The sequence below is a fragment of the Rhinatrema bivittatum genome, chromosome 4 (genome assembly GCF_901001135.1).
Source record: "Rhinatrema bivittatum chromosome 4, aRhiBiv1.1, whole genome shotgun sequence".
In the NCBI taxonomy this organism is placed as follows: Eukaryota; Metazoa; Chordata; class Amphibia; order Gymnophiona; family Rhinatrematidae; genus Rhinatrema; species Rhinatrema bivittatum.
Window position 1 is genome coordinate 456,887,891 of NC_042618.1, and position 18,976 is coordinate 456,906,866.

General features: G+C 44.4%; 1 protein-coding gene across 6 annotated transcripts in view; it reads right to left on the reverse strand.

Annotated features, from left to right (window-relative positions):
- Positions 1-18,976, reverse strand: part of ACSS3 (acyl-CoA synthetase short chain family member 3) — a 178,453-nt gene that overhangs the window by 48,213 nt on the left and 111,264 nt on the right. For all 6 annotated transcript variants that reach the window (XM_029597103.1, XM_029597104.1, XM_029597108.1 and 3 more), the window contains one exon: positions 18,266-18,361. In XM_029597103.1, coding sequence (XP_029452963.1) covers positions 18,266-18,361 — 96 coding nt within the window. The remainder of the gene's footprint in view (positions 1-18,265; positions 18,362-18,976) is intronic.

Sequence of the window (18,976 nt, forward strand, 5' to 3'; positions counted from 1 at the left end):
CACTCAGGCTGGCAGGTTTGGCTTTTTCTGGTATGACTCTCATTCCATAAGCTCATGCTATAAAGATTTTAATCAGACTCAGCCACCCTGCTCTGGAAAGATCAACATTATCCAAGGTAATCCTTCCGCTGATGGATAATCCTTTTTTTTTTTCATCTGTAGTAACAACCGGATCAAAAAAAAATGGTCACTGGTGATGAGTTACAGACCCTCTCTATTTATTTTAATTTTCATTTAAATGAGAAGCTCAAGATAAAAATATATATTTAGTAATGTTGAGCTTAGTGCAGACCACCTGAAGGGCATAAGAGCATGCCGATGAATTTACTAAATTTCTTTTCAGCAAACAGTTCAAACCGCCACTTGATGAGAGACTAGTAGAACAGCTTCAGTTTGCAGCCATCCCAAAGCGACACAGCAGAGTATGCTGCAATCACAGGCTTCTCCATTAACCTGAGTTCTGAATCACAGAAAGAAAATATCTTGCCCAGATAAATAAGCACTTACTGTAAGCACTTTGTCATTAGAAAAAATGAAGCTCTCTCTCTCTCTCAAACCCTAACATAGTAAATCAATGCAGTTGGTGTAGGTGGGCTGTGGCCATGGAAGACACCATCCCATGGCAGCTGATGGAGCGGGCCATTACCAGTGCTGATCTCATAGTCTTTGGGTAGGGCATTGGGTTGAGCAGTTACGTTAACAGCTTACGCCTAACAGCACTATTTTATTGCATATCAACATATCCATCAATTACATAAATCATATTACAATCCTAAAAATGACAATACAATCACATTCACAGAAATCACACAACTAGCATACCACACACATACTCGCACAGAAACTCTCCATTCCAAGACATACATCCACAATTTAAAAATTGAAATGGAGATTTTCTGTGTGACTATGTGTGTGGTATGCTAGTTGTGCGATTTCTGTGAATGTGAATTTGATTTTATTATAATTTTCAGGATTATAATATGATGATTTATGTAACAGGTGGACACTTAGATATGTAATACAATTTTGCTAAACTGGATTTAATTTTTTCAATATATCATTTTGTTTTATGTGATTGGTTGATAAATCAAGAAATGGCAAGAAAATGTATCTGTAAATAATTTCAGGTATCTACCATCTTCTAAGTAAAGAAGCATGGCCTCATATTTCCCCTGAGTCTTCCTCCTCCTAACTTCATATTATGAGGAACAGAGGGAGGGAGGCTCAGAGGATTGACTTTCTGAAAACTGGGCAATGTAGCTTCAAACCTGAGAGAGGATGAAGTATGGTAATAATTTATGAGGCTGTTTACTTCTGTTATTCAGAACAGATAATGGCTCTAGTGATGCTAAACACTACTTCATAGTTATTCGTTTCTAAACAATTAAATTACACAGAAGGCGTACTAAAAGATATTTCCCAAATGTCACTCTCAAACAGCAATCACAGAGTGTAAAAAGAAAAAACTTTCATCTTCAATAAAGGGAATGGGAACACCAGAATCTTAAAACATGTTTTTTCTCTTCCTGTGTTGCTTCTAGTTAAATATTTACATTGTAATTTAACTTATTTATGGCCTACAAAAAAGGTAGAGCTCAATAATTCTAATTCACGATAAAAAAAACACATTCAAGAAAGCTCTCAAACATCATCTCTTCCTTCAAGCCATTCCTGATTTATGTAAGTCCTGATATTTTACTTGGTTCATGTTTTATTTTATGTTCTATTTAGTTCATGTTTTAAGCTAACCATTTTTATTTGTTTTTAATTACTTTATTAGTTTCTATTTTAATTTAATGATATTGTGTATGTTTCGTTGTAACCTACCCCGAACGTTGGAGGGGCAGGATATAAATACTTTTAAATAAATAAATATTCAGTAAGTCGTCGAGCAGCAAATTTATCTAGTTAAAGTAACTTGGGCAGCTGCAAAATACCCATCACACAAGAAGGTGGAACATCCACCACTGTTATCAATTTGGACCACATAATAACAATAAACATTTACTAAGAATTGCATAATAGGATAACTATGGTCACAGTTTTATTGGATTGGTAGATAATACAATTAAATCCAAAGGTTATCTAGATAGCAATAGGGGGGAAAATGTGATGGACTGCATGTTAACGTCTAACGGACTTCCTCTGGACCACTGACCCACCACTGGCAAGAAAGGCCCCTGTCCTTCCAAGAAGCTTCTCACATGGCCAATGCCATTGACACGTCACAGGCAAGCAAGGCAACTGCCCTTATTTGAATAGGGTATCCAGTCTGATGATGCACTGAGTCCACACAACTCTGCCAACAGACTGCTCCAGTAGAGTTAGTGGAGATCAGAGCTTCTTCCAGCCATTTCCCACCATAGATGAGTTACCCTACACTCAAAGTACTCCCACAGATCCAAGGGAGCCCAGCACTGGCTTGCTTGGGACCCCACACTCAAAGCTGTGGCCATCTGTACTATCACGGAAACATCATACTTTGAATGGCCCTTCTTAAAGAGTTTAAAGAACAGATATTGTGCCATATCAGACAGACTGACTTCATTCTGCGTGTGGCTTAATTCCCCACCTATTTGTTAAGCTTGACTACCCACCACTCCCAAAGGCCCAAGTGTAGAAACCAGCAGCGATGGATGATCTCCGACCATAGGACATATGTGTCAGGCATCACTGACAAGATTAGTGCAATGTCATTTCTAATGGTTTTGAGCAAGAGTCAGCTGAGAATGTCCCCCAGATCATTGTCTCCTAAATTAATAACCAGGATCTTGGAAGGGGTGAATCTGACCAGCGACTGTCACAGAAGGGGGATGAGCCGATTTCAACGCATTCCTCTTCTGCCTCACCATCGCACCATTAAGCCTTGTAGTACAAGGTCAAAAATGTGCACCACTGACACTCTCTCTTGCCTGACCAAAACACATACGAGTGTCCCATAATCCAAACCATTTGTCATTGCCAGTAGAACTCATTGACAATATCAAGCTGACCAAGATTATGGTTTGCCTACCTGACATAAGACAAGTAAATTGTGGTTCACTATCTTCCTATCTGCTTTATGGAGGTACCAGATAATCCTGATGCTGCTGCGGTCAGAGGCGGCACCTGTTCTAAAGAAGTGGGTCCCAAACTGCTCAGCCTGTAGCCCAGAAGCCTGCAAGAACTGTTTCAAAATCGCATTGAACTGAAATTCGCTCAAAGGCATTGAGTTGGCATGTATCAGAAACGGGAGCCCACCAGAAGGCCTACGAGCTAATATCGGGATACATTCATTACCGGGAATGTTACTAGCCCTGGAACCCCCATTAATGCAACTGTGACTCCTCCCCTTCCTGATCAGGTTTAGACTGATTCGTAGTCACAGCTTGCCAATGCTAACCAACAAATCAGAAGCAAGAAGGTCAGAACAATCCTTGTGTCTGTTCACTGCCTCTACTACTTCTCTCACTCAGATAGCGGCAAAAGTGTTAATCATAAAGGCTGTGCGAAACAGAAGTCGTTCAAAAGGGTCTGACGCTAAGACTAGCTAAACATGACATAGCTTTAATAAATGCTCATGCAAGATTCATCTATGACTATCAGGAATGGGGATCTTGGACTTCACCCTGCCAGTTATTACATGCTTAACAGCAAAATCTGCATTGGGGTTAGGCCAGCCTTGGGCCTTAATGAAAAGGCCCAAGCCGGCCAAGTTGGCATGTACTACACCTCTGATTATTCCTGTTTGCCTAGCCTGAACTATGTACTGAATTATTAAACTTGTGGGAACCAGTTCACGCTGCTGTTCTGTTGTGGCCAAATATTCCAGGACATCATCATAATCCTTCACATAGGCCCACCAGGTGGATGGTGTGATAGATCTGCAAAGCAACAGCTTGTGTACTTCCTTGCTCCAATGGCTCAGAGATGAGTCTCCTCAGCATTTGGTGCCAACCTTTTAAATTCTTCCCACTTGCAATGAGAAAGACAATTCAACAATCTCGGTGCAGATCCCCTGGAATTGTCTAATCTGAATCACATTAAGTTCTAAGCAGTTCAGGATCATGACTCATTAATTCAAACACCGGTGTGCATTTTGCTGACTGGCAATTGATGACCTCAACTATGGCAAGGTTATTGCACCATATCAACACCCTCCTATTAGCTAAGTGCAACCATAATCGGGAATAGTTCTAGAAAGATGATATTTGAGACGATACCAGACCAAGTACAATCTTCTGGTCAGATTTCTGTGCATCAAGCACCTTATTTATTTATTTATCGAGTTTTATATACCGTCTTTCGGTTTCGCCATCACAACGGTTTACAAAGTTTCGATGTTTAACATGGTGTCCAAAAGATTAATGCGATTGTTAGCATAGATATTGTAGTCTTTATAGATTGTTAACATAGATATTGTAGACTTTATAGACGTAGTTCGGATGTCATACTATACAGGTTCAATTATATGTTCTATTATGTGCTTGCATTGGTTCCACATGTTTGCATAGTGCCGATAGAAGGGAAGTAATGTCTTGGCAGTAATGCCTTGACAGAACAGCCCAAAGCCAATGCCTCCAGAAGCATCAGAGTAAAGGTTAAGGTCCAAGCTGGACACAGGAAGTGCAGCCAAACCACCACACTGTTAAAATTAGATAAATTTGATCTTATATGGCAAGATCCACTTGCAAGGACACTGTCACCCTGATTACTTTTAGTCATGGCCATAGAAGCCAATGTGAGCCTGTGTAGAAATATGTACCCAATAAGGGTAACTCTGCAGGCAAAAGCTAAGCTTTCAACCAAAGACTACACGCAAGCTAGTGCCCCCTTGAATGCCTGGGCTGTACTGCAAATCAATGTGTGTAGTTTCATGGGTTTAACTTGGGGAAGTCTTGACACCATCTTTACTGAGTCTGCTAAGATTCTGGTAGGGGCTTCCAATTTATTTGTGGTCATGGGTCACAAAGGTAGCGTGTCAAGGCCTGAAAATTGTTGAATGTTGCATGATACACCTCAGTGTCATTGGGGCCAACAAAAAGGTAAAGGGGTGCTTTGAAAAGGTTTTCTGATGAAACTATCATTCCTATATTGAGAAATTGCATTGATCAGACTTATAAAACTATCCAAGGTTGCTGACATGCCAAAATATATGCTAAAAGTCAAAAGGTACATTAAAGTTCAATATGAATTTTTGTTTCTACCTTCTGAGCTCAATTTACAAGAAATTGCATGACTTACAAGAATTCAATCCTATTAACATATATGAGATAAAATTATAATGCCAACCAATTAGGAAAATGTTATGCAAACAAACTAGTTCATTGGTGTGTAAATTGGAGGTGTGACCTATTTAATCTTTTGGGTCAACTATGCTCTCTGAAACTGCTTCGGAATTGCCTTGCTGGTAAACTCGTACTCTCCTGGGATACCCCATACTTCATCTAAATAAAAATCTCTATTTAAGCTGCAGTTTAAAGTGTTTATTTTACAGCCCACAACACAGGAAGTCATCCAAATAGTGCGCCAGGCTCTTCACACCTGTGTAGATTATCAACTCCCAGTACAGGAAGGTGTTTAACATTTCAAAATACATCCCACTGGAGCATCCCATTGGCATACACTTGTTAAAAATAACATGCACCCTCAAAATAGAAACTTAACAAATGGAAGCTGTCAAGGTACATGAGTAGAAGCCGAAAGGCCAATTCTATATCAGCTTTGCCATAAGCGTGTCCTCCATACACTGCCTGAGAACACCTGTGTGCTACTGAAGGATGCATACTGAACAGAACACAGTTCGGGTGGGATAAAATAGTTTATTGATCAGCAAACCAAGTAAGAAAGTTTATTTATCAGCCTATACTTATCTAGCTCTTCCTTAGGGACTATCACTAAAAGGTGACAATCATCTGTGGAAAGGGGGGAGGGGTCAAAAAAGAAACTGGTCATCCTTCCCAGCACCAGCTCTGAGGCCAGTTTTTCTTGACTGATGTCGGCGAAGAAGCCTGCAAAGTGACAGTTATCACAGCATGCCAATGGCATTGAGCTGTGGTAAGGACATTTTAAAGCTGTCCCTGAAGCCCAATAACAAAGTGGTCGCAGCCCTCTTGTTAGGATTATGCCAGAGACAATCTGATATTTGTGTCCACATGACTGGAATTGGGGTTCCTGCAAATAGGTTATTTACCATTTCTACTAGGACCTTTCCTGGAGCAGTTAGTGGCTGGCTGTGCATGTTGTGCAACTATGTTTGTCTTTGCATTCTTGTGAGGAACACCTTTTATTGAACCACCAGCAGGTGCTGAGGGTAGCCTAATCTGCACGCCCTTGGCTCTGGGAGTTCAAAAGCACTCTGAAAGGAATGACTGCGTGCTTGGGCCTCCAAAGTCCTAGCTGTCATAAGCATGAGCCACAGTTCCATATCATGTTAACCCCAGGACATGTTCGGTGTGTCCACCATCCTCTTTCTGAACCTCTTATCATAACCGAGCTGTGCAAATCCCTCATAAGCCAAGTGCATGCTCACTATATTGTCCAAATAGGAAAACAAGGACAAATGCTGCATGGGATTTGCCCTTCCCACTATTGCAAGGCAAGCAAAGGACCTGACCCAATTGTTGATATTTCTGGATACCCTCCTGACACTGCCTACCAGCTCATGCTACCTGTGCCCTTATTTGGAATTGTCCTACCAACAAAGTAAATATATCAATGTACTATTGACACCCGATTTGGCGCCTCAACATTCAGGGGACACCCTGCCATAGCTGCTACATAATATTTTGTGCTGGTAAACCTGCATTTGCAATGGCAGTGTTCCCTAAGTCTTTGGACACCAAGGACCCCCCCCTAGAACCTGAGTAGCAACTCTGGGAACTGGAAGACCCAGAATAGGAGTCGTCTCTCCTGCTGCCATTCTTGTGCTTCCATTTGGAGCCCATGGTTCTGCTTGGCTGAGTGTGGGAGGTGTAATCAGGCACCTTCTACAATGCGAACCAGCCATTCTGTGGTGAGAGGCTCTCAATCAGTATTTGGACTAGTTAATGCCATGCCAACTGCCACCTCTGTTAATTGAGGGATCAAGGACATGTCCAGCTACATTTTCTCACAATGGACGGGAACAGCAACACTGAGCCCAACCTGTGAGCTGGAGCTCATTGGGAGGGATTGAAGCCAAGGATTATGTGACCCTAGTGAACACCAAAGAGCCAATCCTCAGATGGGACCTTCTGCTGGAACACCTGCCCCATGGGAGCCACAGGGAATCCAGCATAGATACACTGTGAGAAGTCCTACATGGGTGCTAGAGAACAACCCAGCTGGGCTCCCTCAACAGGACACTACCAGGTTCCTGGGATAACATCTGGTCTTCCGAGGAAAGCAAGGCTTGATCATCCCAAGATAAAATCCTTACTGCTACCTGTAAAGCTGGTGGCAAAGACTGAGGTTTGCCTATGCCATTCCTGAGGGACACCTCCCCATCTAGCCCTGTTCTGATTTCCACTGACTCCAAGCCATCCATTGTTAGGTATGCCTCCTGACCTGGCCAGCAGGATCCATCCCTACTTCCTTCTCAGAAGCCCCTAGCCCTGCCTCGCCCACCCATCCATCTCACCAGAGGCAAAACCACCCCATCTCAGTGGATGGTAGTTCACCAATAATTGCATGGGCCTCAGTCCCCCAATGGACCAAGCAATGGACTGGGGCCAGCAAATTCAATCCATGGGGCATGGTTGCCTTGTCTCCTAGCCCCTGTTTTGCTGTGCAGGCAAAGAAAGGCGACTTACCGGCAATGATAATGGCACTGGGCAAGGGAAACAAAAGGCAAGGATCCTAGGCTGCTGCTCCCTTCTTTATCCCCCATACTACTGCCCAGACCAATTCCCAAACCCCTAAAATGGAGAAATTACTTACCTGATAATTTTGTTTTCCTTAGTGTAGACAGATGGACTCAGAACCAGTGGGTTATGCTCCCCTGCCAGCAGATGGAGACAGAGCAAGCTGATGTCACAGTATATATAAACCCTGCAGTGATCCCATCCCTGCCAGTATTCTCTTTAAAAATCAACTGTAGACAGACTAGCAAAAAAAAACTTGATTAAAAACAGTCAACCATAACTGTATTTCCCGCAGTTCAGGTCTTTGAAATTCAGGGGGACTCGAATTTCGGGTTAGAGTGCACTAACGGGAGTTAGTGCACACTAACTCCCCCATTAGTGTGCGCTAACATTTTAATGTTAGCACGCACTAATCCGAAAACCAAATTTTCCTGAAATTTTGGGAAAATTTGGTTTGGTTTTCGGGTTCCCCGAACCAGGACGAATTAGGCAATTTCCAGTCCCTAAACGATTGCACATCCCTAATAACTGTACTCAACCATTAATAAATAATGAACTCAAGTAAGAACATAGGTACCCCAATCTAGGGACTGGATGAGTACTTACCAGTAATCCCTGACACAGTCATTTGGCAGCCGAGGGGAGAAAGCTGAGTCCATCTGTCTACACTAAGGAAAACAGAGTTATCAGGTAAGTAATTTCTCCATTTCCTAGCATGTAGACAGATGGACTAAGGACCAGTAGGATGTACCAAAGCTACTCCTGAACAGGGTGGGAGGCTGCCCATGGTCTAGTCAGCACCACTCATGCAAAGGCTGAAACCTCCTGGGCCTGCACATCCAGACGATAAAACCTGGAAAAAGTATATATAAGGAGGATCACATCACAGCTCAAGAGATGTCGATGGGAGACAACAAACTAACTTCTGCCCAAGACACTGCCTGAGCCCAAATGGGATGAGTGCTAACCTGAGTAGGCAACGGCTTATCAGCATCCACATATGTGGCCGTGACCACCTTCGTAATCCAGCGAGCTATTGTAGCCCGCGAAGCTGATTCACCCTGCTTTCTTCCGACATGAAGGACAACCAAGCAATCCATCTTTTGGAAAGGTTCAGAAACCTCCAGATACCGCACAACAAGTCTATTGATATCCAAGGGATGCAAGAGTCGATGCTCCTCTGCATCCCTGCCAATATCCAGGGATGGCAAGGAAATGGACTGATTCAAATGAAATTCCAAGACCACCTTAGGCAAGAAGGATGGAATAGTATGCAGCTGTAATGCCCCTGGAGTCACCCGAAGGAATAGCTTGCGGCAACACAAGGCCAGCAGCTCAGAAATTCGACACGCAGAACATATAGCCACCAAGGTCAATAACCGCAAGGAAAGGCCACACAGTGGGGCCCACCAAAAAATCCAGCACCAAATTAAGATTCCACAATGGAACCCGTAACCTCAAGGGAGACCAAAGATGCTTCACTCCCTTCAAAAAACGGGCCACATCAGAATGAGACAATAACGGCCATTGAAATAGGCAAGAGCTGCAAGTGGAGTAATATGGCAACCATCGCAGAAAAATATCCATGCTTCAACAGGCAATCCCTCTCAAGGGCCAAACCGTAAGACAGAACCGATTCGGATCCTCGTGGAGAACCAGTCCCTGCTGCAACAGGATCCATGTGCGATGGAAAACTAAGGGGGGTCTCCACCAGGAGCCTTCATAGATCTGCATACTAAGCATGCCTGGGCCAGTCCAATGCCACCAGGACCCTGTGGCCTTCGATCTTGTGAATTATCCTGCCCAACTAGGGCCACAAAGGAAAGGCATAAAGCAACCTCTCTTCTGGCCAGACCTGTATGAGAGCATCTGTGCCCAGGGACCAAAGATCTCTCCTGAAACTGAATCGAGGAACCTTTGCATTGCGAGAAGTCGCCAGCAGGTCTAGGAATGGAAGGCCCCAGGAATCCACTATCAGCTGAAACGCCCCGGAGGACAACACCCATTCTCCTGAGTTCAGGCTCTCTCTGCTCTTGCTTTGTCTTTTCCTGCAATGAGAGAGGCTGAGATCATCTGTAGATGTCCTTCTGCCCAGTCCATAAATTGGTCTATCTCCTGCAATACGTGCTAGCTCTTTGATTCTCCCTGGCAATTGATGTAGGCCACCATCATTGCGTTATCAAACATCACGCAGACCGCTTGACCCAGCAGCCTGTGGCTGAACTGCAAGCAGGCCAACCAGACCGCCCGGGCTTCTAGGCAATTGATGTTCCAAAGGGACTCTTCGGCATTCTAATGTCCATGAGTTGACAGCCCCAGACAGTGAGCTCCCCAGCCCTAGAGACTCGCTTCTGTCATGAGCACCAACCAATGTGGAGAGGACAAGGAAATTCCCTTACGCAGATGAGCGTCCTGCAACTACCACCGGAGGCGAGAGCAGATATCCATCGGCAAGTGGAGCCACACCAAATAGTCCTGAGACTATGGGGTCCAACGGGACAGCAATGAGCACTGAGGACACTGCATATGCACCCTTGCCCACAGCTCCACTTCCAGGGTTGCTGCCATCAAGCTGAGCACCTGCAGATAGCACCACAATGACAGGTGAATAATGTTCACCAAATGATGTACTTGTGACATCAATTTCTGAATTCGAACTTCTGGCAAGAAAACCTTGCCCTGCCTCATGGATGGCTGAAGACTGTTCTTGGCCAGGATCATCACCCAATGGAGCTCCTGCAACAAGGAGATTACCTTGTTGGTCACCAGGCAGCTCTCTTCCTGAAACTTGGCTCGAATTATCCAGTTGTCCAAATATGGGTGCACCAGGATCCTATCTCTTCGCAACGCCACCACTACTACCACTATAACCTTGGAAAATGTTCTGGGGGTGGTGGCTAGACCAAAGAGTAGCACCCCTGAAGCTGATAATGGCACCCCAACACCGTAAAACACAGAAAACATTGGTGTTCCAAACGAATGGGAATATGAAGGTATGCCTTGATCAGATCCAGGGATGTCAGAAATTCCCCCGACTGCACGGCCATTATCACAGAGCTTAAGGTTTTCATGCGGAAATGAGTCACGCTCAAATGGTAGTTGACACATCTGAGATCCAGGATAGGACGAAAGGGGACCTCAAAATAGATGGAATATCACCCCATATTTTCCTGAGACAGAGTCACAGGAACCACAGCCTGAGGAACTTTAGACATATAAACTCCACTGCCTGCTTCTTCTGCGAGGAGTGGCAAAGAGACACATGAACACGTGCCAAGGAATACTGTGAAATTCCAGCCCATATCTCTCTCGTATCACCTTCAGGACCCACTGATCCAATGTGATCTCCACCCACCTCTGATAAAAGAAAGAGAGACAAAGGTGTTCCTGAAGGTGAGTCAGCAAACCTTCATTGAGAAGCTAGGGAAAATCCGCCACTTGAGCCCGCTCCTCTCCTGGGCTGTCTGGGACAAAAGGACTAAGACCTACTGAAAGGTCGAGTCCTCTGAAAGATTGACCCTCATTAAGAACAAAACTGCCGGAAGCCCCAGAAATGACCCCTCATAACAGACTGCAATTGTCTCTTATCTTCTGGCAACCAGGGAACTGGAGTCTCGCCCCACTTACTGGCCAGCTTCTCCAACTCACTTCCAAACAAGAGTGATCCTTTAAAAGGCATTTTCATAAGATTAGCTTCGGAAGTTACGTCAACTGACCAATTTTGCAACCATAGTTGTCGCCTGGCTGCTACCACCAAAGCCACTCCTCTGGCTGAGGTATGGACCAAATCACAGCCCACATCTGGAAAAAGGCAGCAGTGGATTCCATAACTACCCTGAAATGCACCCCAGAATCATCAACTTCCTGCGAGAGAAGCAGGTAAGAACAGGCCAGAAGAGTGCAACAGAAAGCAATCAAAAAAGTCATTGCCACCGCTTCAAAGGCCTGTTTAAGGATAGACTCAATCCGTCTATCATTCACATCCTTCAAGGGCTCCTCCCTCCATGGGATTAGTCATCCGCTTAGAGACACCCCTACCAACGCATCCACTCTGGGAAGACACAAATGCTCTCTCACAGCTGGATCCAGGGGGAACAGAACTTCCAATGTCCAACCCCCTTTGAAATTTGCCTCCAGGGCATCCCATTCCAGATCAATCAATTCCTGGTTGTCATCCATAAGTGGGAAAAAACCAAGAGATTTTATTCAAAGAAACCAAATTGGGATTCTTCTTCGTTTCCAACACAGAATCTGCACCAGGAACACCCAGCTTCTGCAAGGTCTGGGAAATCAGGGCCGGCAGTTCATCTCTGTCAAAGAACCGTAACATGGTCCAATATGGTTCCAGTCCCAGAGGAATTTCCCAATCTTCCAGGGAATCAGGATCAGCCTCATCATCTGTGCCAGCCGGGTTCCTGTTGGGAATACCTGCAATGAAGCAAGGCGTGCCCCGGCGTTGAACCACAGAAGTAGAAGAGAGAGGGGCCACAGGCTGAGGGTCCAACCTGACTGGATTGGGTAAAGTGGAGGACTGCACCTGAAGAAAGGATTGTAAACCCTGAAAAAAACTCCACCCAAGAAAATGCAGTTGGATTCAGGCTAACCCCAGAAAGAACTGGAGCGGGGCCCACTGAACTGCCATCTCCTGTGGAAGAGCCAGCCAAGGGAGTACCAAGGTCTGGCAAACCTCCAGACAAAGCCATCACTAAACCTTCATCAGGATGGGAGGACCCTGGCTTAGCAAAATCAGAGGAGGACAACTCTCCCTAAGCATCAAAACAGCGCTGACACAGGTTAGAAGCTACGTCAGACTGAGAAGCCCGGATATGACAGGCAACACAGAGAGAAAGGTAATTAGGCTTCTTGTTCACCAGCGCCATCGCAGCAGTGAAAGAGCGTCCAAACGGCTCGCACTCAAAATTTATGTGCACAAAAATTAGGCGCCCTCCAAAAAATAAGTGCCGCTCAATTCACACGCACACTTTGTGTGCGGGCTCGTGCGCATATCAGCAGCTTTAAAAAGTTGTGCGTGCAAAAGGCACGCCCAAACTGCCACACAGAGTGTGCGAAAAGCAGACACACTGCACACACCGATGTCCTGTAGAGGGCAGAAACACGCACAGAAGCTTCTGAAAAGTGCCACCGCAGCCTACCACGCGACGTGCAGGAAAGATGTCTGAATGGCACGCTGAGCACAGAGACCAGAGGAAGTCCTAAAACACCTCAAACCGTCTCTGTTTCGGAAGGTAAAACTTCTGTCCTCTTTTTTTTTTTCCAAACCTTACCAGATCTCAGAGCTTACTGGCTGAGCTGCGGGGGGGAAAGGACATCTGCCATCACCACCATGCTCGGCCTCTTGCACCCGCTTTCAGCTGTACAAGCAGCTAAGTCCATGCTGGGCACAGACTACCAGACCAATGCACACCTCTGAGGGACCACGGAAATCACCTCAGGAATTCTCAGCTGGGGAGGGACCTTTAGGAATAACCACAGGAGAGTGGAGCTTTCATTCTTCAATTTAAAATGCTCTTTCCAAAATTTACAGCAATCCCCATAGGAAGATGTACGTTCATCATCTGCTGGAGACAGAATACTGGCAGGCTGGGGTCACTGCAGGAATATATATCCTGTGACATCAGCTTGCTCCGTCTCCATCTACTGACAGGGGAGCATAACCCACTTGTCCTGAGTCCATCTGTCTACACGCTAGGAAATTTGAACTTGTCCAATGGGCAAACACAGATCATCCATAGGCCCATTCAGCGTTCCCCTTCCCCTCCTCCAGCTCAGGAGCATCACCAGCCCCTCACCCATGACTCAGATGATGTTGCTGGGGCACACGGTTGCCGCAATGACATTAGAATATGCAGGACGCACGCCGCTTGATGCATGCCGTTGTCCCACCCGATGCCAGCAACACCTGCTCGGCTCGCCTGTGAACCCTCCTCTCCTGATGACGAGTACAGCGCCACACATTTATGCGTGTAAGTCTTCCCAGTTATTCAGCAGGCCTTAACGTGCACAAGTTTCCTGTTGAATATCCACAATGAAGTCATGCGTGTAAATTTAGGATAGTGATTCAACCGACCACACTTACATGCATAACTTTAGCTGGAAGGCGTTCAGTATGTGCGCGCTCACCAGATAAGGTTTAGCCCCACCTCTGGAACGCTTCCACGGATATCTCTTTTTGTGCACACAAAATGTTATGTGGTTGGCAGAGGGAAATATTGAAAGCTCGGATTTTGTGCACATAACTCAAAAAGATTCCCACGCAAAGTCTCCAAATGTTTACCCTCTGGGCTGAATTTTCAAATCCATTTACATGAATAAAACTGTGTTTTATTTACGTACAAGCCGTTAAGCCCGTAACAACGGGCTACATTAAAAAATTTTTTTTGGTCCATTTCCTTTCCACTCACACGCCCCAAAAGACGTTAGAGAGCGAGCAGAAAAAACAACCAACCCAAACCAACTCGCGCTTTTCCAACAACACACAACGCATCAGCGATATAATCCGACCATCCCGCAACTCTCCCAAACCTAACCACTCCCCCCCCCTCAACTCACTACTCCCCCTACCTCCCCAAGTAGCTCCCCCTCCCACTCTCTCACTCCCCTCCCACCTCACTCTCTCCCACTCCCCCCTCCAGCTCACTATCCTACCCAGCTCATCCCAACCGGCAGAAAAGTGGGTGTCCCTCCCGCGCGCGCGCCGCCGCCGTTACTGCTCCTCCCTGCCTCTCGCACGCTGCTGCCGCTACTGCTCCTCCCTGCCTCTCTCTCTCTCGTACGCGCGCGCGTCGCCACCACCGCCGCCACTATTGCTCCTCCCTGCCTCTTGCGCGCGTCGCCGCCGAGGCTACTGCTCGTCGTCGCCGCCACCGCCGCCGGTCCTGCTCGCTGCTGCTGCCGGTCCTGCTCCTAAGGAGCAGGCGCCATTTTTTTTCCTGACACGCTGCGCTCTGGCCGATGTGCGCGCATGCGCAGTAGAGCTGCTCTCTACTGCGCATTTGAGGCACGTCGGTCAAGCTTCGTTTATTAGTATAGATATGGCTGTTAGAAAATAACCTGGGGCTCCAGCTATGCATGTACCAATACTTTTAAGCAAACTGGGGAGAGGCATTCCAGGGGCAGAGTTGGAATTCACTTGCAAGCTTTTTGATTTTTATAAAGTATATATGCATTAGTTACCCTGCACAAGTAATGAGTTCTGTAAAGGAGGTGCACCTTTCTGCGAGTCATTCTGTGTGCTTACCAGGCCAATTATCCACAGATTGTCCTAAACTGGCTTTAAAAATTCAGGGTACAGTCTGTGTGTAAAAAAAAAAAAGATATACGCAGACTTTACCCAATCATATGCAGTTATACAATTAACCTTTTACGGGCTAATTTTCAAAGTCACTTAAGCTTTTATGAAGAACAACCTTAAGGCTGTCTTTTATTCCGATTTAGAATCTGCAAAAAATCTTTGTGCCCCAGGATGTTGGAGGAATGGTGGCTGTAATGGAAATAGGAAAGCTGGGGAAGATTCTAGGACAATTAGGCCTATATTCACCTGGGCTGACTTCAGGCTGGTAAATGTGGGCTTAGTAATAATTTTGAGTAGGACCAGAGCAACATTATACAATCAGGACTCCCAGCTCTCCTCGCTGATAAAGGTTGCTAGTGCTATTCTGATTGGGAATTTGACAAGAGATAGCGAATGCGTCTTTGGCTTCTGGTATTTGGCCTGTAGAACTGAAAAGGATCTTAGTATAGCCAATCTTGATTGTAAAAAAAAAAAAAAAAAAAAAATCACGGTTAGATCTTGAGAGTCAAAATCACGGTTAGATCTTGAGAGTCAAAGACCAATTTCAAATTTTCCCTTTTTGGGGAAATCTGATAGAGAAACTGGTAGAACAGCAGTTGCTGGATTCTCTTGACGATTCCCCATGGATAAACAGATTTCGATCCAGGATCAAGGTGAATTACAGTACAGAAACCCTTGTTAATATCTCTCCTAAATGATTTTTATTTGGAATGCGATAAGGACCGAGGAATGGCAGTGATTTTCCTTTATTTCTCAGTGGCCTATATGACGCAGTCAGTCACAAGCTGCTGATGGACCAGTTGTAGATTGCTCGTTTTCGGGATGAAGAGAGACAGTTCTAAAGTGGTTCAGCTCCTTTCAACAGGAAAGATCACAGCAAGTTGTGTTAGATAAGAGAATTTAGGGATCCTTCCTTCGGCAAGTATGGCTCCGTTACAAAAGGCAAAGGGGCGAGACTCTGGAACAGCCTCCTCAGAGAAGTCAGATGCTTAGATAATTATCCTGTAGGTCAAAAAGCAGATGAAAGCGGATTTTTCTAGGCAATCTTAACCTTCATTGGAAACCTGATTAGAGTACAGTATGTGCTGACTAATGATGTCTGGGGAGGGATAAGAAGATTGTTATTTGGAATTCTAGTATTGCATGTGCTGGATTATTAATTATGTACGAATGATCCTTGCTGATGCTACAGAGGACAGGTGTGGGTTGGATTGGATTTGGTTGCTATGTGTGCATTATTCATATGTTCTAATATAGAGCATTTGACTGTTTTTAGCAATGTTTTCTGTTTTTTTCTAAATTACTGCAAATTTGTTTTTATTTGTAGCATTTGGTAAATATAATAATTTTGTAAACCTACTGAAAACAAAAACGATGGATTTCCTGGTTTGAATCAAATCCCAAGAAACTTTAACCTATACTTCTGAAAAAATGCAGCTTATTAAATATAGGAGGTGTTAAGAAGAGAAAATCACAGTAGAATGATTGTCATACCTCTGAAGAAGTCTTAACGCTCAAAACCAAACACTCATGTAGCCATAAATTACTCAGTCAAAGATGTTTTAACAAATGAATGTGAAAGTTAAATATTAATTGTAGCACTTAGCCCACTCATGCTTTCATTCCAAGATAAGCACAAAGTCAAATCTGCTCAAAAGTAAAACAGTCTAACAATTGTTTGTAATAGCAATAAAAAGTGCAATATATTTAAGGGCCAGATTTGCTATTTTTCCAAATAGCAGAATATCTAAAAGGAGACGATCACAAGATATTCAGAAGCAAAATATAATTCTGAATGACCTGAAATAAAGTTATTCAAAACGCACAAGAGGAGCCACCACAGACACTCCATTAACGTCCTCCACTCAGCCCACAGATATGCTCATAAAATACCTATTTGTCCAAATAGTTGTGCAATTTATTTGCCTCCCAGGGATACCAGACAAATATATTTACTACTGCTCCAGGCTGGGACAAGTCCAGATTTCCATGGTCACCCAGTTCCCATTATTTAATATAGGAGTGATATTGACACAGACTTTTTTATATTTGGGGAAAGTAACTACAACAAACTCCCTTATTTCGGTCTATCACAGAACACTATCCAATTTTTAAACAAGTCTCTCTTATTTTAAAACACTGCCTAAACTTTCTCAAGCAGAAGCCATTTCAAAAAGGTCAGTGCTTTTTGCTTCCACTGGCAATCCAAGTACTTGTCTTTTAAAATGACTTTGCTATTTCCTAACTACTAGAATTTCATCTGAAGCATGTACACCATTTCTTATCCTTTCTGTGCTCGGTTGCTTAGTATTGGCTCTGGGCAGAGCTATCAGAGCATGCTACCCTTGGATGGGTTTGGTGGGGAATGATACTTCACAGCTGCACAAAGCTGAGATAGGTTGTGAATGAGGGAGTCCCCCATTATGTGAAGGGCTATTCCAAAGGAAGTGGAGTCAAGGCAAAAGAATACAAAGGAGCAAGAGCTAAGTTTTCTTTTTTCATATACATGCGAGTCTTCCCCTAACGGCTGCATAGCATTTTTTTTAATGTCATCCTACTTCTGACTGAATTTTTTTTTCCACCAAGAGTAAAACATATGTATTTCTTTTGTTCATCCTTTTTTTTTTTTTTTTTTTTTTAATTGATTTCCTGTGGAGTTGGGCCACATCAGAAGCTTGGAGAGCATTTAAATTAGGCCATGTGGTGATTGAAGAGTGAGGAATTGCTTTGGGTTTCTCACCTTTAGTTTAATTTCATACCAGGACTGAAACATGCCCAATATCCTATCTGTACCCAACTTCAAATATAGATGATATAAAAATAGCAACTCAGCAAAACTAAAACAGGATAATGAGTTTCATGCATACTGCAAAATGAGCCAACAACGTATCACTTGAGCCAAAGAAAGCCCCAAACTAAGAACCTGAACAGCGGTTTTACATCAAGGTTTTTCAGGAGTACCCCAAACATTTGAAGCATGTCTTTTTTTGTTTTTTTAAGAATCCAATTATTCTCATTTACCGGTCCCCAAATGCTTTTTTGGCTTGAATCTTGGTGACTCAAACCCCAGATAGTAAAGGTTGCCCAGAGAGGCCTTTACTCTGCTGAAACATTCTAAGCATTTTCTTACCGTTGTATCCAGGTACGGATTTTCCTGCTTGTCCTGCTGGAGGATTTGTTGAATTTCCCAGACCAACACAAGAAGCAGTGATGGGGGACCCAGTCTCTGTGGTGCCAAAATAGGATGAACATTAGTGAAGACAGTTTTGTTTTTTTTTGTCAAAATATTTTTTATTGTCAAGGGAATGTGCATAACAACTCAGAAAATAGTCTTGGCATTATACATAAACTGAAGAGTTCCAATAAGTCATTTAGCATTATGAATGCAAACAATCCTCGAAACAGGGAAATTAAAGTCAGCCAACCACATACCCTTGTTATTTTGTCTTTCCAAATGCCCCTTTACCCCTCCACCCCTTAAGCATGTAGATCGTTCACCATTCATACTCATGCTACAAACTTTCGCAACTCATACACACCACCCATCTATACCCATTGGGGTAGATTTCATAAACTTGCGCAAACGCATACTTTTGTTCGCGCACCAGGCGCGAACAAGAGTACGCGGGATTTCAATAGATACACGCGTAGCTGCGCGTATCCATTAAAATCCAGGGTCGGCGCACGCAAGGCTGCCCAAAATAGGCAGCCTGCACGCGCCGAGCCGCGCAGCCTGCCTCCGTTCCCTCCCCTCCCTTATCTAACCCACCCCCCCCGGCCCTATCTAACCCCCCCTACCTTTGTTGCGAAAGTTACGCCTGCTTGAGGCAAGCGTAACTTT